This window comes from Onychostoma macrolepis, chromosome 03 (genome assembly GCF_012432095.1).
Source record: "Onychostoma macrolepis isolate SWU-2019 chromosome 03, ASM1243209v1, whole genome shotgun sequence".
Lineage (NCBI taxonomy): Eukaryota > Metazoa > Chordata > Actinopteri > Cypriniformes > Cyprinidae > Onychostoma > Onychostoma macrolepis.
The window spans coordinates 42,560,194-42,585,502 of NC_081157.1; the positions used below are offsets into that span (position 1 = coordinate 42,560,194).

Genomic DNA, 25,309 nt, shown 5'->3' on the forward strand with positions numbered 1-25,309 from the left:
CGCAGATCTGGTACAGCTATCCGAGTACACTGCACATTCCGAAGGGAATCTCATTTCTCCCTCAGGTCCTCAGTGTGCGCACACCTCAGAATAACCCTTCTGACTTTCTGAGGCCATTGCTTTGCGTGTTAAAATCTGAAAGCACAGCAGGTTTTGTTTGGACATTTTAACTGTACACATCTGAGATTGGCCAAATGGTTAACTTTAGAAAATTCTGTCATTTACTAACCATTTTTTCTTTAATGGGACACCAAAGGGGATGTGAGGTAGAATGTCCACGCTGTTCTTTTCCTTACGACAAAAGCAGATAGATTAGTGGCCCAAACAGATTGAAAAAGATTTGAATATATGAATTATTCATTACATTCCAAGTCTTCTGAAATTTTACGATAGCTACACATGAATCAACCAAAAAATAAAGGTTCCTTATTGACATCAATAGTTCCATGAAGAACCTTTAACATCCATGGAACCTTTTCAATGCACAAAAGGTTCTTTAGATGATTTGAATTTTCTTCACACTAAGAATTTTTTCTTCTTCTATGGCATCACTGAAAAAGTGAAAAGTTGTTGCTGAATATCTCCTCCGATCTCATTTTATTGATTTCCATCACGTTTTATGCAGACAATGAAGTTGGAGATCACTGACATCAAACCTGGTGCATGTTTGAATGCCCACATGCACAAATTAGATTTGATCATTTTCAACAAAAACAAGTTAAGGCTAGAATACACTAAAATACTTTTAAAATCTAAACATTGCCATCATACATTAAACGACTGAGAATCATACACTACCAGACTTTAAAGTCCTTCCGATCACAACAAACTCACACAGAAATGTGCGCAATGTTACTAGGAGACACGTGACAAATGAAAACAACGTGTTCTAAAATTGTCTGTATCATATGTTTAAACTCTTCTAACTATGGAATCAGAGTAGGATCCAAAAAGATTATGTGACAATTATACACAACATGACTTTCTATGAAATCTGTCAACTCAAATCTGTAGACTGGCTCTGATTTTCTGCAACTAGTGTCAACTTATCCAAACTGTAAATCGGGTGAAAATGAGGGCAAAAGGTACGCTGCACCAATATACCCAAACTCGCTTCACTGTAAAAAAAAAAAAAAAAAAAAGTTGAGTTGAGTTGAGATTTTAAGGCAACCAGCTTCAGCAGATTTTTGAGTTTTCTCAACTTGTCATTTTAAGTTTATACAACAAAGATTTGAGAATCTCCCACAAAAATAAGTTGAGCAAACTCAAAAACATTTTTACAGTGTAGTTCAAACTTATGTGCCCTCCAGAAGCTTTCCTTATGGTGCCATCCCAAAGAGGCACAAAACGGACCTTTTCCTGGACTTTTCCCAGCTGGTGGAACGACCTGCCTGCCATTTTTTAAAAATGTCTACAGACACATCTTTTTCTCCAGCACTTGACCAATTAATTCTAGCACTTACCTATTCTATCCTATCCTATTCTATTCTAAATAGAATAGGCTTTCCTGTAGCTCAAATAGTAGAGCATGGCGCTAGCAACGCCAAGATCATGGGTTCGATTCCCAGGGAAAGCAAGAGCTGATAAAATGTAAAAACTGTAACTTGAATGCAATGTAAGTCGCTTTAGATAAAAGCGTCTGCCAAATGCATAAATGTAAATGTAAATAGAAAAACTCTACCTATGTGTACTGAGCTAGACTAACTGAGACTTGTCTCAGCATTTGTATACTGTTGCTCTCTCGATTGCATCTATTGTTCTCCTCATTTGTAAATCGCTTTGGATAAAAGCGTCTGCTAAATGATTAAATATAAATGTAAATGTAGTGTATTCCAGCTAGTCTGTACATCACTCAAATCGTTAACTACATGGTTCAAGAATTCTTTTAACATTGCATATACAGTCTCTGGCTCAAAAATAAAAATAAAAAATAACAAGGAAAAGGAAGGGAAAACAGCTTTTAACGTAGAATTTTTTGTTCTTGTATTTTTTGTTCCGTATACCTGACAGGCTATGAAAGAAATACAAAGACTATTCAAAACATAATAGGGATGCTGAAGACCTTGGGCTGACTATATGTGACAGGAGATAATATGAAGTGTTAGGACAGCCCTAAATCTAATTCTAAAAATGACCGGGTGCTGGGGTGAGTGAACACATCACATAAAGACCCATTTTCCCCTGCCATGGACATCCTGTAAGAGAACCAGACAGCACAGCAAGGTCAAAGCAAGCCAGGCTAGAGAAAAACAAGGAGTTTCCGTATTTAAACAGTGCCTAAATGGGAACGGCCTCCTCCAATTGTTCTACGCTAACAGCCATTTTCAACTGGAAGGACACCCCCTCCCCCTGAATACAGTTTGAGCAGATTCCAAGGTGATTTCTTTTTAAACTCCTCCAACATGATGAATCACGCATTGATGTTTCTCTCATTTTTGCTCCGCTGCTGTTCAACTCCTGGCTTGAAAGTTGTCAAACAGGTTCTGGCTCCAAAGTTGTTTCAAAGTTTAACTGTTTGTGAAATACATTAAGTAATCAGTCTGAGATCTAAGTTGATATACAGTAACTGCAAATCAGTATGGAGAAGATGTATTCTCGGAATCAAATGTATAATCGGAATCTTCTTGGATTATGCAATGTCCTCCCCTTTGGTAGAATGCAAGGCCTCCTTTCGATCCATTGCCACCCCTTGGTTTATTAAGCGAGAATGTGGTCTGGTCTTCTGTTTACTTCCCTATTTAAGAAAGGACTGCTGTGTTTGTCTACAAACTCTCTTGGTAAGATGTGCAAGGGTGGTGTTTCTTCATCTTATCTGACACTCAAGAGACTTGTCTTGACTTGTTAAAAAAACAGCAGCTGATGTTGTTTTGGCAAGAGGCTGATAAAGTCGATTACAGACTACAAAGATTGTTCTCCTTTCATATGGCTAAGAGCCAAACTTGATTTTGCCTTATTTTTTCATTGTAAAGCAATCGATTTCCAATTTCCAATGGTGTGATGCAGGATCAGTTAAACTAGTTATTAAATTCATCTTTCTGTGACACATAAATGACAAATCAGTTTGTAAAATGGAATTGTTTCAATTTACATTACATTTCAGGCTGCAAGGGTGCAAACTGCTCACATAAACTGCTTTACATATCTCACAAATTAACTTTTGAGAGTTTCTCGGACTGACATTGTAAATTTGAAAAATTGGCTTCCTTTTAATTCATGAGTTGGAATATGAACTGAACTGTCCCATATGAAGTTGGAATTTGAATGTTGAAATACATAAACTAAATACAAATGTATCATCTCAAACATCAAAGCTTTTTAAACTTAAAAAAAAAAAAAAGAAAAACTTTAAAATCCCTAGTCTCATATAACTATCTGTTACTCACTCTCATAAGATAAAGACGTCAGGTCTGACAAGAAATTCTTGAGACGCCCTTTTACTGTTAGCTTACATACATCTATGTTAAGTGATTAAACAAAAGCAAATACTCAATGTATTTAATACATGATTTGTATAATATTAAAATAATTATTTACAAACCATTTATATAGGTCTATTTTGCCCCAATAGTTTCTGAAATGCTGCTTATCTGTCGAAAGAGCCACACACAGAGCATGTGCATCTCCATGGAATCAGTGTATGACTAGACATAAAAGAACTGCATTTAAGTTCCTTGGAGAATTGTTTGATTGAAAAAGCAAGCTTGCTTTGATTTGACACAGCTTCAAACAGCTACTACACACTGGATGTTTGAAAGGAACATGGCACATTGGGGTTAAGGGACTTGACATCTTAGCATGACAGGAAGCTCCTGACCAAGTTCTGAAGTTTCACATTTATTTATACAACCAAGCATGTACAGTTATGGCCAAAAATATAGGCACCCTTGGTAAATATGATCAAAGGCGGCTGTGAAAATTAATCTGCATTGTTAATCCTTTTGATCTTTTATTTAAGAAAATCACAAAAATCGAACCTTTCATTGGGTAATAAGAATTTAAAATGGGGGGAAATATCATTATGAAAAATGTTTTTCTCAAATACATGTTGGACACAATTATTGGCACCCCTAGAAATTCTTATGAGTAAAATATCTCTGAAGTATATTCCCATTCATATTCACAGTTTTGAGAAATGCAGGGTTGATTATGAACATGAAATTATCCAGCCATGGCTTCCTGTTTCACAGAAATATAAATAGGAGGGAAAACAAAGCCCAAATTCCCTTAATCATCCATCACAATGAGAAAAACCAAAGAATATATTTCTGATGTGCAGCAAAAGATAATTGAGCTTCACAAATTAGTGAAGTGGCTTTAAGAAAAGAGCTAGAGCAGTGAAAATTCCCATTTCCACCATCAGGGCAATAATTAAGAATTTACAATCAACATAAAATGTTATGAAACTGCCTGGAAGAGGACGTGTATCTATATCGTCCTAACGCACGGTGAGAAGGAGAGTTTGAGTGGCTAAAGACTCTCCAAGGACCACAGCTGGAGAACTGCAGAAAATAGTTGAGTCTCGGGTCAGAAAACCTTAAAAAAAAAAAATTGTCAAGCAGCACCTACATCACCACATGTTGTTTGGGAGGGTTTCAAGAAAAATTCACCTCGCTCATCCAAAAACAAACTCCAGCATATTCAGTTATCAGACACGACTGGAACTGCAACTGGGACTGGCTTCTATGGTCAGATGAAACTAAAAAAACGAGCTTTTTAGCAGCAAACACTCAAGATGGGTTTGGTGAACACAGGGATAAAAAGTACCCCATGTTTACAATGAAATATACTGCTGTATTTTTGATGTTGTGGGCCTATATTTCTGCTGGAGGTCCTAGACATCTTGTTTAGACACATGGCATCATGGATTCTATCAAATACCAACAGATAAAAAAATCAATAAGTGACTGACTCTGTTAGAAATCTTATAATGGGCCATGTTTGGATCTTCCAACCGTACAATAATCCAAACACAAACCTCAAAAACAACACAAAAATAGGTCACTGAGCACAAAACCAAACTTCTGCTGGCCATTCCAGTCTTCTGACCTGAACCCTGTAGAAAATGAGTGGGATGAACTGAAGAGAAGAAGCACCAACATGGAGCTGGGAATCTAAAGGGTCTGGAGTGATTCTGGATGAAGGAATGATCTCTGGTCTCTTGTCAGGTGTTCTCTAACCTCATCAGGCATTATAGGAGAAAATGTAGAGCTGTTGAACTGGCAAATGGAGGTTTCAAAAAGTATTGAATAAAAGGGTGCCGTTAATTGTGGCCAATGTGTAGAGAAAAACATTAATTTCATAATGATATTTCCCCCCATTTTAAATTCTTATTATCCAATGAAAGGTTAGATTTTTGTGATTTTTTTAAAATAAAAGACCAAAAGGATTAACAATGCAGATTAATTTTCAAAGCCTTCTTTGATCATATTTACCAAGGGTGCCAATATTTTTGGCCATGACTGTACTTATATGACCACAGATATAACTGGAACACACATCTCAAATCAGTAAAGCTAATTTTTGTTGCTGACAATGCAGCATGTCTTCCTTTCTCTCTCTCTTTGCATGCAAGAGGAAGGAAGTCTTTTAAAAACAGCCACCATGAAAACCAGACTTTTAAAAAGATTGAGTGAAATAGTGGTCATCAGATAATAAAAACCAAAGGTGCAGCAATGTAATATTTACATTAGAATTGAGAAAATGCGTCACATCTCCAGTGCTTTGGCAATCAGATTAATCAATGTTCTTTAAAATGTCACTGACATAATATCCTGTGTCTATATCTCAGATCCGAATTTCTACTATATTGCTAGCAGCTGATTCCAAATAGCACTTTGATTACTGACACTATGCTGTTATCTGTCTTTCGTTTTATAGTCAACTTCCTTTCCTTTACAGGCAGTAGTCAAACCACATACAAAAGATTACCAAGTAATAGAGGTCGCTGAGCAAACATTAAACCGCTGTTAGGTCAATGGTGAATCTCTTTAAGTACTTTGAGTACTTTATAAACAGACAAACTGTCAATTAATATAATAATTTAGACACATTTACATTATATAGATGCTGAACTGGGGCATTTAACCTCAGTTATTGGTCGCAGTGCACCATATCACAGTTGCCTGCCTTAATTCTCTAAGGTTAAACATCAGCTGTTGACAAAAGGTGTAGGTTAGAGGTCTCAACTGTTAGCTTAAAATGACTCCGAGCTCTTGGAATGTGACACCGATGCAATGAAATACTGTGCTTGATTAGAATTAGCAGTGACTTCACCATGGCAATACAGTTTTGCAACAGACCTTTTCAAAATTTGTATTTATTTATTTTTGGAGACAGTCCTATGGTGAAAAGTAAAAAAAAAAAAAAGAAACCAAAAAAAAAAGAAAACAGACTTGCTGTTTCTTTGTATTTTACTAGCAATTTCTAGTGTACTTTGCTTCTACTATGTATGACCGTTCATACAACTTTAGATATTCCATTGTACAAGGAGCAAAATTATCTCATTTTGATAGAATTAGGCTTGATGGGCAAAGTCTGAACAGCTGGACCTGTAGAAAGGTCAGCCAAAGTGCTGTTGTTTTTGCATTTACACAGCAGGTGCCCTTTGCTCATGACTCAAATGTGAGGTAGCAAATAAACAGTAATCCGTGTCTTCTGCTCAAATTGCTTTTTATAATCCTCTCGTTTGTTTTCCCACAGGAGGGCCTTTCCTGAGCCTTGATTCCAGCTTGATTCCCTCAAGGGGTGAATAGGTGAGACGGGTAAGATGACGTCCTTACACAGCCTGGGCCTGGTACTGGTGGAGTTTGAATATGAATACGAGGGCCGGGATGGTCACATGGTGTACATTAAACCCAACGAGCGCTACATCCTCCTGGCCAAAACAAACAATCATTGGTGGCATGTTTGCAAAGATGAACTAGCCAAGCCATTTTATATCCCTGCTAAATATGTCAAGGAGCTTCCACCCAACATCCCTTCACCTCTAGACTTCAGAGAGCCTCCAGGCCCTAATGTGAAGCCTGTGGTGCCTGACCTCACAGAGACACGCAAATCCGATGAGGTAACAATTAGACTTCGCTCCAAAGGGAATTACCACAAGACAGAAAACCGCATGTCTACATTTGGAGTTCCTTTGGATTTACACGAGCCCCCTTCTTACAAACATGGTGGACCTTCAGACTCCCTCATCTCCCTGAGCACGGTCTCTTCCTCAGACTCATCTCATCAGAAGAAGAGGATGAGTCAAGCAACCAATATGCTGTTCGGCTCGCGCACTGAAACTGATAAGTTTCGAGTGCCTAGCTTCAGCCCAGCTGACCCTCTCCATAAACCCATCCCTGTCAAACCGGTGGAGCTCCCCATCATCAAGAACCTAAACGAGACCAAACCTCACAGGAAGTCTCCCGAGCTGGAATCCCCAATAGAGCCAGAAAGTGAAAGCTCTAGCTCAGAACCACTGCCATCACCAGACTCTGAGAATATTTATGAATCCATATCGGATCTGAATCTGGACCTGTCCACACTGACAGACAAAGCACCTGCTGGATTGCCAAACCCTCAAACCAACACATCATGCTCAGTCCCAACAATAAAGGTACAGTTTTAGCTATATGAGAATGCCTTTTAAATTCTTATTCCTTTCCAGAAATTTAAGGCCGCAAATACATTTAGGGAAGCAGAATGTAAATGAATTGAAATTTGACTGCAACAAGTGTAATTCTTAATGGGATAGCTCACCTAAAATGAACGTTACCCAATGATTTACTCGCCCTCAAGCCATCCTACGTGTATATGAATTTCTTCTTTCAGATGAATGCAATTGGAGTTATATTAAAAAATGTCCTGACTCTTTCAAGCTTTATAATGGCAGTGAATGGGGGTTGAGATTTTGAAGTCCAACAAAAGTGCATAAATACATCATAAAAAGTTCTCTACATGGCTCCAGGAGGTTAATAAAGGCCTTCTGAAGCGTATCGATGCAGTTTTGTTAGAAAAAATATTCATATTTAAAACTTTATAAACCGTAATCTCTAGTTTCCACTAACTGTTGTACGTACGTTCACTAGAGAGTGGCGTTCTAGCAGATGACGTAGGCAAACGCAATGGACAGAGCAAACAAAACACCGGTCATGAATTATAAGTACAAAATAAGGATTTGTAAAGAAAAATGTTGGAGGATTACGATATAAGCCAAGAGGAGACTAGTTTTCCTTTGCTGTGAACAAAACTTGGTTCTCGCGAGACTAGCATATTCTCACCAGAGCTTACACGACACCTACGACCTCCGTCATCTGCTGGCGCCACTCTATTGTGTACATGAGGATGACAGTTAGCAGAAACTACAATTTCCAGTTTATAAAGTTTCATATTTTTCTTTCACAAATGCATCAATTCACTTCAGGAGGCCTTTATTAACGCCTCTGTGCTGTGTGGAGTGCTTTTTATGATGGATGGATGCACTTTATTGGACTTCAAAATCTGGAGCACCATTCACTGATATTATAAAGCTTGAAAGAGCCAGGACAATTTTTTTTTTTTTTTTTTGATTGTATTCGTCTGAATGAAGAAAGTCATATACACATAGGATGGCTTGAGGTTGAGTAAATCATGGAGTAATTTTCATTTTTGGGTGAACGATCCCTAGTCAAACTTTGACTTAAAGTTAAAGAGTATTGAAGTTTTGAAGATCATGCATGCCTTAGATTACAGCCTTACAGGATTGGTCTGCTGATGAAAACAAGAATACTTGTTTTCAAATCCTCTTTGTAGCATTGGTTTCTCTTTCAAAATTACGCTGTCAACGGTTCCTTAAACCATATTGACCTATTTCTGTACAGACACAACCAACGCTGATGCTGAAAGATGTGATAAATCATTTAAACCCAGTTACATCATTGCCTTTCACATACAAAGTAATGTTAAAATTTGTCTACTGTCTTGGACAGAGAAAAGTATGAAATTTAGCTAGAATGGAATATCATTATACTACAGAATATTTGCAGTCTGCTTTTATACAAAGGAAGTTCTGTATTGGATTAAATAATGACTTTTGTATTTTTGACACATATATTATCTCCGGGTGGCAGGATTGGTATAGGCATAAATCCGTATGAGGGAAAGCAGTAGAACAGGAAGTGTGTATCAAAGGAAACGTTTGGGCATTTTATCAAAGTGGGCCACTAGGAGGCGATGTTGGCATGATAAATCAAAGCAAAGCAGTACTTTTCATAGAGAACTGAGATAGACTTTAAACGAACTTGCACCCATTATCATATCGTCTACTCTCACTAACAGAATTTTCAGACAGCCATAATCTTGATGTGATCAGGTCACCATCAAAGTGGCATTTTGTCCACTTAAGAAGTAGCTACTCAGCTGTTTTTGGAGACACTGGAAACAATGCACTGAAAACAATGCGAAATAAAGGAGAGCCTCTTAACAATAACGCCCTCCTACGTGACATCAGAACAGGATATTACAGCTTTTCCTACAGCAAGGGAAGGATATAGTGCGGTAAAGCATGTGTTTTAGCATGTGTACATAACAGCATGATAGCCACTACCCTGACAAACTGCATCCAAAGAAAACAAAAACCCATTTTCCATTTTTATTTGCATTCACTATGTTTGTAATGCACTTACATGTGGCTTACAGGTTATCAAGGCGCCCATCCCTTTTTCTTGTGTGTGTGTGAACAAATTTTAGAGGTTTGGACACACTGTGCCATAGAGTTCAATTAATAAAACCTACAGGGCATGCCTCAACAGGGTTAGGTTTTCTTTTGTGTCAACTGTCTCTTAAAGAATACAATAGAAATGCATCTCACTTCTAGTAGGCAATGTTTTCAATCAAATTCAACCCTGAAATATAATACGAGACTACATTTATAATTGTGTTGTTTGTTTCAGAATACATCTGTGGTGGTAGAGAAAATGGCTTTTATTTGGCATTTTGCATGTATACTTCAAAGGGGAACATGTTAATCTCCTGGGACACTGTTGGGATCTGAGTCAGGCTTGGTGTTTCAGCTGCAAGGCCACAGATGTTTTAGCTTCTCGGTTTCAAAAACAGTAAATGTTCCTGAAGCTTGAAATTCGTCAGAAAGCCGGGGAGAAGGAGATGAAGACTGAGTATGAAAGAAAGAGAGAGAGAGGGGTTTTTATTGTCATTTTCAAATTGTCTCATTCTCTACAACATTGGTAATTTAAATGGTCATAAAGCCACAGAAACATTGAAACTTTGTGGGAGGAGAGGCAGATGGAGAGCGAGAGTGAAAGAGAGTCTTTTAAAAAAAATTATTTTTTTTTTTACAGAAATAGCTTTCTATAGAAAAATGATTAAATATAAAAATGTTCATTTTGATTTCAGTTTCATAAGAGAATTCCAGAATCTAGTAGTTAATTCTCATGTTCTCAGTTTCTCTAAACACCGTCTTATTTCAAAGCATTTTAGTCAACCCGATCTCATGAAAGTGCGTAGGCCTATAAATAGTACGCCAAATAAAAACAAAAACTCCTGGTATCGATACGCAAAAACTGACTTTGGCGTGTATATGCTATGGGTAGGATTATGGTTGTGGGGTAGTAGATGCGTATCATGTAGGGTGACCATACGTGCCATTTTTCCCGAACGCGTCCTGGCCAGGATTTCTATATTGCTTTGATTCAAAGTACCTCGAGAGTCCATATCCTACATATTTTAGGCAATATAGAAATCCTGGCCAGGATACGTCCGGGAAAAATGGCACGTATGGTCACCCTAGTATCATATGCACGCCAAAGTAAATTTTAGCGTATCAATGCCACGAGTTTTTGTTTTTATTTGGCGTACTATTTATTCATTTTCATGAGACCGGGCTCTTTTGTTTAAATAGCACAAGAAACGGATGAACGCAGTGAGTGTCAGTATGCTTAATTGCTCCTAACTCTGTAACCCTTTGCAGATCTAACGAGAATCAGTGCAGTTCCACGCTTGTTTGGGAAAAGCTAGGAATGTGTTTGGAAATGAAGGGGAGAGGCGCAGTGGGAGTGGAGATCTCAGTGCACCTGTATCAGGTTTCAGACAGAGCCATTGTTAGTCTGTCTACATCAGTTGCAGACAAATGTTTCTCACAAAACCAGCACTCTACTAATCTTCAAATATATCTGAAGGTCCACAGATGACTTTATGCGGCTACGTAGTTCACAGAGGTTATAATGCACGGGAGTGACCATGAGCTCAATTCTGGTATTAAGTGAACAGCGATGTTTCTATCACTAAGAGCTGACTTTTACTGAGTCACTATGCCTATAACCTATTGTAATTGTACCTCTATTTGTCTACTGGCAACAACCGAGAGAACACGACAGCTGGTCCAATCCTGTTAAAATGCGTCTCAGCTACTGGCACGTTTACAAAACAAAGGAGGAGTGCTTCCTGAAGGCCTCCAAATCTCATTTCAGTGCTTTAAACCCAAACAAGTTCAGAACAACTCCCACCCTACCCACACATAGGCACTGTGTGAATACACAACCAACCGTGTCGTGTCCTCTGCCTCGTCCCTGAGCGGGACAGATGGCCGGGTTAAGAGCTAAGTGCAGGAATAAATTTACAAAGGATACACCACTTTCGGTTTACACCGCAAATACTCTTCGTATGTATCCTTGTGAACCATAAAACGCTGTGCGTTTGGGAAAGAAAGAGTTAAAATAAAGAAAGCAAGGTGAGTCACCGCTCCCTAGTTTACCTGCACAAGCGCCGCTTCAGAGTGGCGTACTCGACTCTTTTCTGAGGAGGAACAGGTGAGATTCATCCGAGACGTCCAGCGGAAATCAAATACAGGTCTTCTTGCGAATACACACGTTTTTTTTTGGCTCTCGACGCGATAAAAGCAGAACTCAACCGAGTCGCGCGGTTTTAGAAGGCTTTAATGATTATAATAAGAGCTTTTGCTAGAATCCACGACTTGCGCGAATAGTCTGTGTTTATGGGAAACTATGAATAAATTGATTCAGTTTTATATGTATTGCGCTTTTCACAGTAGGTTATATATTGTTTCTAAGCAGCTTCAAAGTTGCCTTAATACCTACATGCACCTTTGTTTACTTGCATCTGTGAAGTATAACACCGCTTTAAAAACCGAGCTTAAACTAGTAAACTGTTTTTACTGATCTACCTTATATAATCTGAGCTCCCAAAATTGCTATAACAGGCTAACAAACCAGCCTGACCAGGCTAAGAGATTAGCAAACGAGCTGTTTTTTCACTCTTACATTAAAAATTTACAGATATAAATATAAAGTGGACTTTATGTCCACAGCTTGTTTTACCATTAAGTCAAGGTTCATTATTGCTGTTAAATGATTGCCATGCAGTGTGTATTGTATGTTTTTATTAGACAGCATAATCAGTTAGTACTATTTATTATAAATACTAAAACAATACTGAAACTAGAAATTGAAATTCCAGGTGGAGATTTATAGTTTTGTGTAAAATAATATTGAGTTTTAATTTATCATTTAAACCTGTAAATATATTGATATTTAAAAGAAATCTTAAGTGCTAACGGAAAAGCTGGAGAGCTTTTGTAGACTCCAGAGCAGATTTATTGTGCTTTGCCTTTGAGGTAAATCTGTCATTTATGTGATTAAATTGGACATCAAATTATTCAAGACAGTCTGTTTTGACCTCTCAGTGGAGTGGAGCGGTTTTGAACAGATAAGGCCACTTACTTTCTGAATTGCTTAGACCTATAAGCTGTGTGAGTAAGGATTTCATTGAGTGATTAAATTGAATGCAGACCATTTAATTATTACTTATTATGGCCTTCTAATAATTTCTTTGCACTTTTTTGTGATTTACATTTACAACATGACCAAGCCAAAACCTCTGAGATGTATGCATATGTGCTTAAATTTAGCATGGTATCCTCAAAACTTTAGATAATATTTTGACCTGCGATCAACCTTTGAATGAATCAGTGGGATTTATTTTGTGACTAATAGTTGTCGTGTGATCTGGTTTGATACAAGTTTCTTTAATCAGACACTTACATGTATTTATTCAGATTTACTTTTAATCAGACCTAAGTGAACAGCAATGAGGAAATCTTTTAAATCGTTTAAAGTACTTTGTTTGTGAACACTGGTATAAGTCTTCCTGGTTTCTGTTGTTTGTTTGTGTTGCATGAGGAAGAACTGTCTGTAAACTCAGTGATCAAGAATGGGGTCAAAATACGCTGGAATGTCACATCATAAGACTATTTTGAGACTATGGGCGACGTAAATGATTGACCAAACAACATAGTGTGCATTGATTTTTGGCAGTTTACTTTAGTTCATGGGTTTAAATGAAAATTTTTTGAATGAGGAGTTTTGATTTGTTATTTCAAAATCAAAGTGTTAGAAATGATTTTTCTCTAAAACATGAACTCAACGCTGAACACTGGTTAATTTGTTGGACCTTCTTGAACCCCGCAACACTTTTTTTGGTCAGTTGAAACAAAATGGCATGAAACTCAGATGCAGTTTCCTTGACTCCAAAGCTGGTAGAGTGTTCTGCTTTTTCAGTAAAAATACCAGAGTAAATTGCTTGCCTGTACAACACACCCAGCCACAATATCCTAGATATGGCTCGGATCCCTCATTTAGTTTACAGTAAGTCTATGGGGTGTTTTGGGACATTTTATCATTAATTGGCCAAAAATAGTTTGCATGGATAGCACACCTCTCCTCAACTATTTGAGGTTTGAGCTGAGCTACATGATGCCAGAGTTTAAAAACTTGATTTGGGGGTTTAGAAACATCCCTAAAATATATAACAATAGTTTGAGCTGAGCTAAATCGTATCTGTTGTCATTGTTTTTAAACCTATCAATTCTAATTGCAATGCCGGAAAAGAAGGTCTGATCCATTAGAACGCATTTCTGTGAAATACAGATCATCACACAGGGTCACCTTTAAAGTGAAATCAGGTGAGTTTCTAAGAGCTTTTGAGGTTTTATTTGGATGACAAAGCTTTGGCCTTTAATCGAAAAAAACTTACCGCTTGATTTGGTTACACTAGAATCCCGTCTCGCCCAGTTCTTCGCACATAGCTTGCTCAGCAGGAAAGAGGAAGTAAGGGGAGAGACGAAAGCACTACTTCCCTTATTGGAATGTTATTGGGACTTTGCATACACTAAAGGTTATTACTTTAAGCATGGCTTTGATTTTACTTCAAATTCTTGTTTGTTTGTTGTCCATGTAGCCTTTTTGACAGATTGCAGGATGTTTACCGAGCCAATGATTATGTTTGTTTATTTTAATTAGCATTACTCCACCTCAAGAGGAAATGATAGTTTAACATGAGTCCCTCCACCCACAGCAGTTAGTTTGTGTTCCCAGTTGAGGTTTCTGTGTTTGTGTGTGCACACATTCGTGCGTGTTGGACCCTCAGGAGATCCCCTTTAGCTTTCCTGTCAAATAATCTGATGTGCCCCTCCCCTAAAGCCTGATGTTTTTTGTCAATTCCAATTTCTGCGAATCCCTATACTTACTGTATATCAGCTGGTACTGTACTGTTAGCCTGTAGTTCAGCAGAAAAGCCTTTCCAGATCTTCTGGTGTTTTGAAACTCTCGCTCCTTTCAGGTGGGACCATGTGGTCAGAACATGATAGTTAAGTTTTGATAGGCCTCCTGGTCTTGTTTTTTTTTTTTATATGATAGTAGCTTTATTTTGCTGACTGCTTGGATGGAAGTAAAAGAGGTGATCCTTAAGGCTTGCCAAACGCTTATGCCAAGGCTGCAGACCTTTCTGAGGTTTCGTAAGGTAAGCGGTACACAAGGTAGCATTGTGAGACTGAGACTGGGGCTTGTGAGAATGCTGTGACAGATACTGTACACAGGTAGGATATCGTGGACTCGCTGATTCCATCAGTGCTTGTCAGACCTGCTATTGTTTGCTTAAAAAAACCTGTTGTTTACCCAACAGTTTTCTACTCCACTGCTAGTTAAGAAGTGACACAGGGTCAGATGGTTTACATTTGTTTTGCAGTCTTGAACTGAATCCATCAATAAATTGTAATTGTTAATGGCTCATTCATGTTTATAGATCTTGTATAAGAGATTTTGGATTACAATATGGCCTTTTTTTATAGTTAATGCAAATCTATGCACTGAATAATGTTTATTTTAATACTATGAGAATATTTTGGGAAATAATGGATTATCGTAGCTTGTTCTGCATTTGTCCTGCATGTGACCTGCTATAATAAATAAAATAAAAATTTTCAAATTCTCGTATAATTGTTCAATATGCAATTGTATTGCTTTATACTAATTAAAAGATTAATACATAGATTATTTGTACTTTGTCACACTGCAAAAAGCTCAAATGTGATTAAAAATGCTGTTCATTTACAGCACTTGAAATATACACATTATCCTAATTTATATATTTTTAAACTTAAACTTGTAAAATCAAGTTGTTCTGTTTGCTGCATTGTAAACAATTAGAGTTTCTTAATTTGATATTGTTTTGATGTACTTGGGTTCTTTTTTAGCTGACGCTTATATTAGATTATTGTGATACTCCAGGTACAGTCTGGCAGTGGTCCACACTCCAGCGTTATGTGTGTATCATGCTCCTCTCAAATGTACATCGTGCAGCGGAAACCTCTACCCGTTGTTATGTTTTGATCTTGGCTTCCCTTCCCCAGAGAGTGTGCTGTGGAAAACACATTATCTGGCTGCTTCCTCATTTTGGAAGAACATGGTATCCAGAGAAACTTTCACTTGGTCTGAACAAAACAGGTTTTCATGGCCTGTTGTTGATGTTTTCAGACCTCACATTGTGGTTTCCAATGAGCTTCCACAAGTGTGCCAGATTTTTGCGACCATTCAATGATAGCTCGAACACAAATGAAAATTATGTCACCAATTTACCTTCATGATGGTTGAAACACTAATTATGCCTTTTTTTGTAAGTAGAGGAGATAGCTAGCAGAATGTCCAGGCTGTGCTTTTTCACACAAATGGTGACTTTATCAAGTGTACTCTTAAGTCTTTACAACTCTGCATTCTTATACAAGTCTAAAAATGTTTAAATAGCATGAGGTGATTCATTGGTTTTAATGTTTTGGGCAAACTTTCCAATTAAGTGCAGAGGTCTGTTCTAGTTCCACTGAAGAACTCTATAACGGGAGAAAGAGCGAAGGCCTGAAGATGAAAGCTGGCGAGATATTTGATTCCACAAAAAACGTCCTTGTGTTGTTCCTGAATCGAGGGAGCGGTTCCAGCAGGATTTTCTTCCCATAGCTCTTTGATTTCATCAGGTTTCTATAGACCTTTGTTCAGATGAATAATGGAAGTTCTTGCATGGGACATAGACAGATACACTCCTCACTTTGCCATGTTCTGTGTGATGTGGTCTGTTTAATTGTATGTGTCCATAAAAGCTTAATATTTTCTTGGTTTTCAATACTTACCTACACGACACAAGTCCAATGAAATGTAAAATGCAATGCTTTCAGTATTTGCTACGAAGTACATTTGGTTGAACTAGTCAAACTCTATAATATAGAGTACTTGATAAATACTTAAAGTACTTAAATTTACTTTGTTATAATGTTTTGACCTTGATGGTCATCAGATTATAAAGCTGACATTATACCCAAAACGTGATCTTTCTTCTCTCTCATCAGACGGAGAATGACCCCACCACAGCAGTGTATGCCAATGTTACTGACCTGAAGAAGACCGTTCCTCGCCCTTCAAACTCCTCTACTTCAACTTGCTCGTCGCCCGGCATCGCCCTCAGTCCTGCTCCGGACTCCGCCTCCCCGCCCAACTCGGCCGGATGGCAGGTCCATACTGACCACGACAGCGGTAAGGAGTACTACTACCACCCTACCACAGGACAGAGCAGTTGGTCTGATCCACGTAGCCCCCCAGCAGGAGCAGGTATGGAGTCTGTGACCTCCCCCATACCTGTGTCCACCCCGTCCTCAGCACACTCTCTGGGCTCTGACTGGGAGCAGCTTTTGGATGAGACCACTGGGAGACATTATTATTATAATCACGCTTTGAAGAAAACCTCTTGGTTTGCCCCGGAGCCATCACCACCTCTGTCCTCTACAGATAAGGCACTCAGTCATGACAAGGAGGCAAATGAGCCGGTAAGATAAAATAAAATTATGATTAGTACGATTATTTTAAAGAAATTTAATCATTTTATTTGCAAGGATGCAATAAATTGATCCAAACTGGCAGTAAAGATTTCTGTCTCTGTTTTTTGTTCACTTTTTCTTCCGCAGCCGCCTCTTCCAGAGGAGGACTATCCAACAAATCAGTGTGCGGATTCCCATATTTCTCTTCAGCTCCCTAAAGATTTTCAATTGCTCCAAATCAAGCGCGCAGTCATCCCTAGGGCTGTCGTGGACATGCATAAAGACGTCCCTGTGGGCTGGACTCACTCTGTAGGGGCCGATGGAAAATCTGTCTACACAAATGAACTCACACATGAACAGGTAATGAGAGTTCATCACAACGCACACACACGCACACACACACACACACACACACACACACACACACACGCACATAAGGCTGGGAGTACTCATGAATGTACTACAATGATCATACACTACATAGACTTGGAAAAAATACTAAAGAGACTCTTGGTTTAGGGCCCAAAACCATGTTTTATTTATTCAGTATTACTTTTCTCTGTTAATTTTTTTTTTTTCTTTATTATGCAAGTAAAAAATTTGACATTATTTACATGTGCCAAATATATATATATATATATATATATGTATAAGTAATACTTTTCTAAGTGGAATCCTGAATGATTTTTTTTTTTTTTTGTTAAAGCAATACATTATTTATTTTTGTAAGAGCTGTTTTTGATTTCATTTCTAAGATATGAAATGAGATTTAGCAGATTTATGGCCATTGGTTTTGTATGTATTAGTGCCCCCTGTTGGTGACTTTATGATATCTTAACTGTACGCATTGCAAAAAAACTGAGGAAATTAATCAGTTATTTATTTAGTTTACTTTATTAATCAGTTCAGCTCCATACAGAATCTGCTGACATTTTTCTATTTGTCTGCACTAATTTTAATAGACAATCATTGGGCATGGTTTTAAATATGTTGAAAATGGAGCTGGCGTTGCAATTTGTTTTTATTGGAAGCTAAAAGTCATGTTAGAGGCAAGGAATGTGTTGATCTTTGTGAAAGATTTGTCAGGTAGTTCTGTAGTAGGTCTATATCTCCACATTGCATATGCTCAAATATATAATTTTATTTTAATGAAAATAATTTCATGGCCAAATCTTCTTTAAAATAAGTCGCTTAGTAAATAAACCAATATATAAACTAATAAACTAATATTTTTGTCTCCTAATCGCAGTGGATCCAGTCTAAGGATGACAAAGGGAAGATGTATTACTACTCAAAAGATGGGTCTAAATGTCATTGGACCCTTCCAGAGGTCTGTGTATGATTTTCTTTGGACATTTAAGTTTCTGTATTTCATTCTGTATTTGTGTGGGGGGGTTTTTTGTGTTTTTTTTTTTGTCAAATAAAAATATTTGTATATTCTTTCCAAATGCATATCTCACCCTGAACTCTGTATAAACTCATAAGACCTTTATTGACCCTGTGTAAAGGCTTCAGTCCTGCCTGGTCAGCCGATCAATGGAAATGGAACAGACCAAGATGCTCAACCTGTTGTGAACAACTGGAGACAATCCCAGTTTAACATATCTCAGGAAGACCTGGTGAGTTTCAAGATGCTCTTAACCTGGATCTGTTCACTCATATAATTTAAGACATGCACAGTTGTTTGACTTTTTAAAAATCCTGTCCTTTGTAAATTATTAACCTTTATCTGAACCCTTATAGAGGTCAGAGACAACTAGACATAAACCAAAAAGTTTCTTCACAGTTTCAGTAAATTGTGTGAGGGATTCCCTCTCACTGTTCTCTCTCATGTGAGATTTAATTCTCAGCTAATTTTGCAGCTTACATGACCGCAACAGGAAGGAAGGAAACATCTGGTACCCGATCTGACACACCACTGCACCATTTTCCACCAGCTAATATTCATTTATTTCTCTTTCTCTCGTTTTCCTCCTGCAGAAATTTTCCCCGTCACACAGGCGGATCGCCTCTGACAATGCCAGTGATGCATCCAGTTCAGGGAATTCACCAGAATCACAGCATTACGTGTGTAACATGACCTCTGTTTTTTCCAGCCCTCAATGGAGCTTTTAACTCATGTCATTTAGTTCACCAAAACTCATTCATGTGTAACAGTCTCATTCTTATTTTATTGTAATTTTGCTCTCATTCATGTCAGGTTCCTCTAATTGAATGCTTTTGCATGCATGATCTAAAACTAATTATAAGCCATTGTTTAAGGTCATTTAAGTCTCAAGTAAACAATTTCCTGTCATTATCAGGTTTTTATAATGTGCTTTAGTTATCAGTGTTTTTATGTAAAAATTAAACTTGTTTATCAAAATTATGCGATATAATGTGATTTGATCTACAAAAAATGAATCCAAGTCCAAGATTTAGTGAGAACCCGAGATTTTGTTCCCTTTCTCAAGGATAAAAAGTTAAGGCGGCGGAGGAACCTGTCCAGTCACAGCACAGATTCACATTCTCATCACGTGCGTCCTGAGCTTGTTTATTGGGCCTGTTAAGTTGTGTGCATTGGGGTCCAAAACTAACACGTGGTGCATTAGATGAAAACTAACATCACTGCTTGTTGTCCAGTGGCTGGAAAATATCTTTGCACATTTTAAATGTGTCTTTCATCAGTAGCTGTAGATAGTGTTGTTTTGTGGCATGCTGTTCCGTCATTGTTCATTTAACATGCTACTAACAGATCTGCACTAACACCTTTTAAAACAGTCTTTTTTTTTTTTTTTTTGCACTCACATCACACAAGGTTTTCTGAAATTTAGCTCTTATTTATTTGACATTATGAAATGGACAAATAGTATATGTTTAACATTCACAAAGAGCTTTTTTGTTTGTACTTCATTTGATTTTTTTATTTATTAATTTTTTTTTTTGTAATAAATCCGATCCCTCTAACAAACAACCCCCTTGTCTTTTGCATTCATCAGTCATCACTGGAGAAGGCTGGGATTCTCAACAAGACCAAAGTGGCTGAGAATGGAAAAAGGTTGAGGTGGGGCCTTAAATTAACAGCGTTTATCTGTGGTTAAACAGTACAGTCATACTTCAAGTATTAACAGAAAAAGCATGTAAATTAGTCATCTGTGTAGTTTTTACGGCAGGGATTCCCAAACGTTCTTGTCAACCAAACCCATTTAATATAAAACATTTACTTGAAGTACCCCCTGAGATTTTAAGTAAATATATTCATAATGTGCAGGTTCTTCAACATGCAGGAAAACAAATCTAATGTTTAATTTTTAATGTCATTTCATGACATTGAATTTTTTTTCCTGTTTGTTTTTATTTAACTTTTCCATTTTTATGACTTAAATAATTATTAGCTTTTCAATCAACTCACAACTGCAGTTACCTTGAAAACCCCGGTCTGGGAAACTTGCACTTTTAGCTAATGGTAGGTTATATAAAGATTCCCTTTTATATATTGCTCAGATGCTGAGAATAGAGTAAGATCAGTCAGAAATTGATCTGTAAAGTGTTTTAACACGTGTCTCTGCTCTGAAATGGCTGCTGCTGTCTTTGCAGGAAGAACTGGGCGCAGTCGTGGACTGTTCTCCATGATGGCATACTCACTTTTCACAAAGACCCTAAATTTACACCTGCTGGGATGTCTGTAAGTTTATTAGACTTAAAGAAAAAAAAAATTTATCATATAAGTCGATATTGGATATATACTGTTTATTGGTTATCAGCACCCCTAGTTTGTCTGGTACAACATGGATTTTGAGAAATCACATACAGTACACTTTTAAAAATAAAGGTGTTTTACGATGCCATAGAAGAACCTTTTTGTCTAAATGGTTTCATAAAGAACATTTAACATCTGAAGAACCTTTCTGTTTCACAAAAGGTTCTTTGTGGCGAAAGAAGGTTGTTCAGATTATAAAAAGGTAAGAAAGAGATGGTTCTTTAAAGAACCTTTGACTGAATGGTTCTTTGTGGAACCAATAATGGTTCTTCTATGGCATCGCTGTGAAGAACCTTTTAAACACCTTTATTTTTAAGAGTGCAGCACCTGTCCATTGTCTACTAAAGAGAACACATTTCAAATAAACTGATTGCCTGACAGGTGCTGTTCGCTCTAACCCATTCTTTACACATCGAGGTACTCGTCAGGGTTGCCCGCTATCTCCTCTGTTATTTGCCCTATCCCTTAGGAACCCTTTGCTCAAGCGGTCTGACAATCTGAAACTATTTCTCCCATTAATATATGGAATACTCATCATCATATTTCTTTGTTTGCTGATGATATCTTATTATTGTTTTTGGAGAAGCCGTCACATTCTGTTCCTCATGTGTTGAATTTATTTGACCATTTTGGATCTCTCTCTGGGTTTAAAATTAATTGGAGTAAGTCATGTTTACTTCCCCTCAATTCTAAAATTGATTCCATGTCCCTTTCTATATCTATCCCATTGGTTCAAAACTTTAAGTAATTGGGGGTAGATGTTTTTCCTTCCCTGCAGGAAATCATCTCAAAAAACTATAATAGTATTCCAGCCAAAGTATCCTCAGATTTGGAAAATTGGTCTCGTCTTCCTACTTCTATTCAGGCTCATATATCGGTGATTAAAATGAATGTTCTCCCACGTATTAATTTCTTTTCTTCCATGATTCCTCTCGCTCCACCGATTGGCTACTGGAACAAACTAGATGCATGTGTTTCATGGTATATATGGGATGGGAAACGTCCTCGCATTAAACTGACTACCTTACAACGATGTAGATTACATGGAGGTCTTTCTTTCCCTAATTTTAGACTGTATGCTCAAGCCTTTTCCCTCCGCCCTTTATCAGTTTGGTTTGATCCTGACGCTTCTGTGTCTTGGAGAGTAATTGAGGAATCGATTGTTTACCCGTATAAATAGAAGCATCTTGTTTTTTCGGGGGTTCCGCTTAGGCAGTGTAAATCTCGGTTTGGTCCCATTGTAACTCACCTCCACTTCACATGGAGGGATGTTGAAAGACGTTCACAACTAGTTACAATATGGCATAGACATTCGCCTATTTTCCACAATAAAAACCTTTTGTCAGGCAGTACTCCATTTCGTTGTCCGCGATGGACTCATAATAAAGTAAACATTCTGGGAGATATCTATGATGATAGTGGTTTAAAATCCTTCCAGAATCTCAAAACTCAATATAATCTGCCAGGCACCTCCTTCTTTGTGTATTTGCGCATTAGATCGGCCCTACGGGCGTATGGGGTGCCTTTGCGCCCTTTGCGCGAACGAATCCTTTCTTCTGAGGAATCTCCCCCCTCTGCTTCAGTCATCTATCTCTTTCTTCTTGAGCATTCATACAAACCTTTATATATTACAACTGTTTGGGCTAAGGATCTTAATGAGGATGTGCAAGTTTTATTTTCGGATCAGGTATGGGGTATGTTTAAATTGTCTTCTAAAAACCCTAATCGCCAAATTATTCATTGGAAATTGCTGCAAAGGGTTTACTTGACTCCAATGAAACATTTTAATATGAATCTGTCATCTTCTCCTAAGTGTAATCTCTGTTCCCAATGAGTTTTAGGCACGTTTTTGCTTTTTTTTTTTTTTTCTCTCTCTCACCTTTTTGGACTCAGCTCTCACAGGACCTATCATATTTGTTGGGTACTGAGATATGTTTGACTCCGCGCCATTTTTTCATGAATCACTTTTGGGACTTCACCTTGTCCGTACAACAAAGATGTTTACTGTTAGCTGCTCTCACAGCAGCAAAAAATTGCTAGTGAACCGTTGGAATCAGACAAACCTGGACTGTGTATTTGTTGGACATTATCTCGATGGAACTCTCAACTTCTCGTATAAATGGATCTAATGTGAAAACTGTAAATTCATGGCATTCAGATTTTAATGTTGTCATCTTTTCTAAAATCTTTGTAAAAAAATATTTTTATTTTATTTTTATTTTTTTTATTTTTTTTCTACCGGGGGGTGGGGTGGGTTTTAAATTTGTACAGCTGCTTTTTGTTTTATATTACTGTTCCCTGAAAAAAGGAAATTTTTTTTAAAAATAAATAAACTGATTGCCTTTGGTTGACTCCTGCAGACCAAGAGCACTCAGATCGTCCCAGAGTACACAGTGGAACTGAAAGGAGCGACTTTATCATGGGCGTCTAAAGAAAAGTCAAGCAAGAAGAATGTTCTAGAGGTGAGCACTGTGACTCAGTACAGTCTTTCCTGTTCCTATAGCTTATGCAAAATAAATAAACAAAGGACTGCATCCTGTGAAATTTATTACGTTGCTTTTCCTCGAATTAAGACTGAATTTGTTTTCTGAATTCAAATATGTTCCATTGTGATCGGTTTAGTCATTGGCAAGTGTGACTGGTGACCTTTGTTTTGGCAATGAAACACAAATGTTGCCAGAACTCTTGCACTATTAGTAACATGTGTTGTAGTTAAGGGAGTGGTGAAGCTGAGAAGTATGCTATCTTATGCACAAATATTTTAATATTCATTACGTTGACATGGATTGATACCAGTAATTGTTGGCTTCTGCCCTCTTTTCTTGTCCGCGTATATCAGTCCATGTTTATTGACTAATAAAGCTTGTAATACTGTCCATGTCGCTGAGCAGCTCAAGACACGTCACGGCTCTGAGTATCTGATACAGTATGACACAGACAGCATCATACACGACTGGCACAAGATCATTCTGGACACCATCAGACTGCTGGTGAGTGCCACAAACAGTGTAACAGGAAAACACAAAATCCCATCATGTTTGCTCTTAAAATGATGTTGAAAATATGTTGTGATCTTTCACAGCAGGACCATGCCCATTACTCAGAGGACGAAGCAGAAGATATCCCAGAAAAACCTCCATTGCCTGCAGATAAAGAGAGGAAGAGTGAATGTCAGTAACTGATTCAGATGCACATCAAGCACATTGCTGTTACTAATGATTTAATTCAGCGTCTTTGCATTTTTAAATATTCTTCTTGCAGCAACAAGACTGAGTTCTTCGAGTAGCATAGACATAGAACAGGGCCGTGTTCGCACCAAGCTGCGCAAGTTCCTCCAGCGGCGGCCCACCCTGCAGTCAGTCAAAGAGAAGGGCTACATTAAAGGTTAGTATCGACTTTTGCCACTTTCAGCATGAGCTTAATTAATGTCGCTGTGATTTAAAGTGCAGTACATAAATATTGAAGACTCACTTTCAAAGTCTCGTGGACTTGTGTTCACAGTAAATCATTTTGACTTTCAGCTTCTCTTTGTTTACAGAGAATGTGTTTGGCTGCCACCTAGACACCCTCTGTCATCGGGAAAACACAACCGTGCCCAAGTTTATGGAAAAATGCATCAGATCTGTTGAGAAAAGGGGTAAGCGTTCGTTTTGGTGTCTGTTTACGAGTTCATTAGTGAGAAAAGTTATCTAAAGTGTCAGATTCTGTTTACCTGGTGCAGGTCTGAAGATAGATGGAATCTACAGAGTGAGCGGGAACCTGGCTGTCATCCAGAAGCTGCGATATAAAGCTGATCATGGTAAACAAGAGCTAGACACATCCTCACAATTACATTAACTGTGTTTTCAACCCTTGAACTGTATAGTTGATCAGTGTTTATAGAATGCTGGAAATAAACACATTTACCATGGTAACAATCAGCAAAAACACCTTAATTATTGCAGTTAAGGATTTCATTCGGAATGTTAATTGATGAGGAGGAATTTTTAGAACTTTAGAGGTCTAATTGAAAGAGCTTATATAGTTTCTCTTACAATGCTGTAAAAGTGTGTTTCTAGTTGTTTTTATCGTAAATAGCTATAAATGTAATACAAATAATATTACTATAAATGGTTGCTGCTGTAAAATCACAAAATCATGTGGAATCTCCTTAAAAAGTTAAGTTTTCAGAATTTATTTTTTAAATTTATTATAGCAGTGGTGGAAAAACAGTACTGTTTTATTGACTATATAAAACTGTATGTTCCTTTCTTTCTGTAGAAGAGGATCTGGATCTGGAGGATGGGCAGTGGGAAGAGATTCATGTGATCGCAGGAGCTTTGAAGCTTTTCCTGCGTGAACTTCCTGAGCCTCTTTTTCCCTTCAGCTTTTTTGATAGGTTCATCGCTGCCATTCGTGAGTGTTACTGTCCTATTTTAGAGAACAAAATCAATGTTTTTTTT

General features: G+C 37.7%; 1 protein-coding gene and 1 long non-coding RNA gene across 6 annotated transcripts in view; one reads left to right on the forward strand and one right to left on the reverse strand.

The window, feature by feature from the left end:
• LOC131536182 (uncharacterized) lies at positions 1-14,160 on the reverse strand. Its single transcript, XR_009269878.1, has 3 exons — positions 11,729-14,160; positions 230-291; positions 1-135 (listed from the first exon to the last, which is right to left on the reverse strand). It is a non-coding gene; the product is annotated as an uncharacterized LOC131536182 (long non-coding RNA).
• The window catches only part of arhgap27l (Rho GTPase activating protein 27, like), a 21,310-nt gene continuing 2,753 nt past the window's right edge, over positions 6,753-25,309 (forward strand). Inside the window, exons 1-16 of one of the 5 annotated variants that reach the window (XM_058768924.1) lie at positions 6,753-7,597; positions 16,664-17,137; positions 17,276-17,488; positions 18,378-18,458; positions 18,637-18,747; positions 19,109-19,195; positions 19,582-19,644; positions 20,107-20,171; positions 20,705-20,792; positions 23,228-23,329; positions 23,759-23,857; positions 23,950-24,037; positions 24,129-24,251; positions 24,406-24,504; positions 24,589-24,666; positions 25,128-25,262. In XM_058768924.1, coding sequence (XP_058624907.1) covers positions 6,767-7,597; positions 16,664-17,137; positions 17,276-17,488; positions 18,378-18,458; positions 18,637-18,747; positions 19,109-19,195; positions 19,582-19,644; positions 20,107-20,171; positions 20,705-20,792; positions 23,228-23,329; positions 23,759-23,857; positions 23,950-24,037; positions 24,129-24,251; positions 24,406-24,504; positions 24,589-24,666; positions 25,128-25,262 — 2,737 coding nt within the window. In that variant the 5' untranslated portion in view covers positions 6,753-6,766. Of the gene's footprint in view, positions 7,598-10,745; positions 10,898-11,199; positions 11,230-14,241; positions 14,791-16,663; positions 17,138-17,275; positions 17,489-18,377; positions 18,459-18,636; positions 18,748-19,108; positions 19,196-19,581; positions 19,645-20,106; positions 20,172-20,704; positions 20,793-23,227; positions 23,330-23,758; positions 23,858-23,949; positions 24,038-24,128; positions 24,252-24,405; positions 24,505-24,588; positions 24,667-25,127; positions 25,263-25,309 lie in introns of those variants that run through there. The other 4 variants (XM_058768928.1, XM_058768927.1, XM_058768926.1 and 1 more) reach the window with 4 other exon arrangements.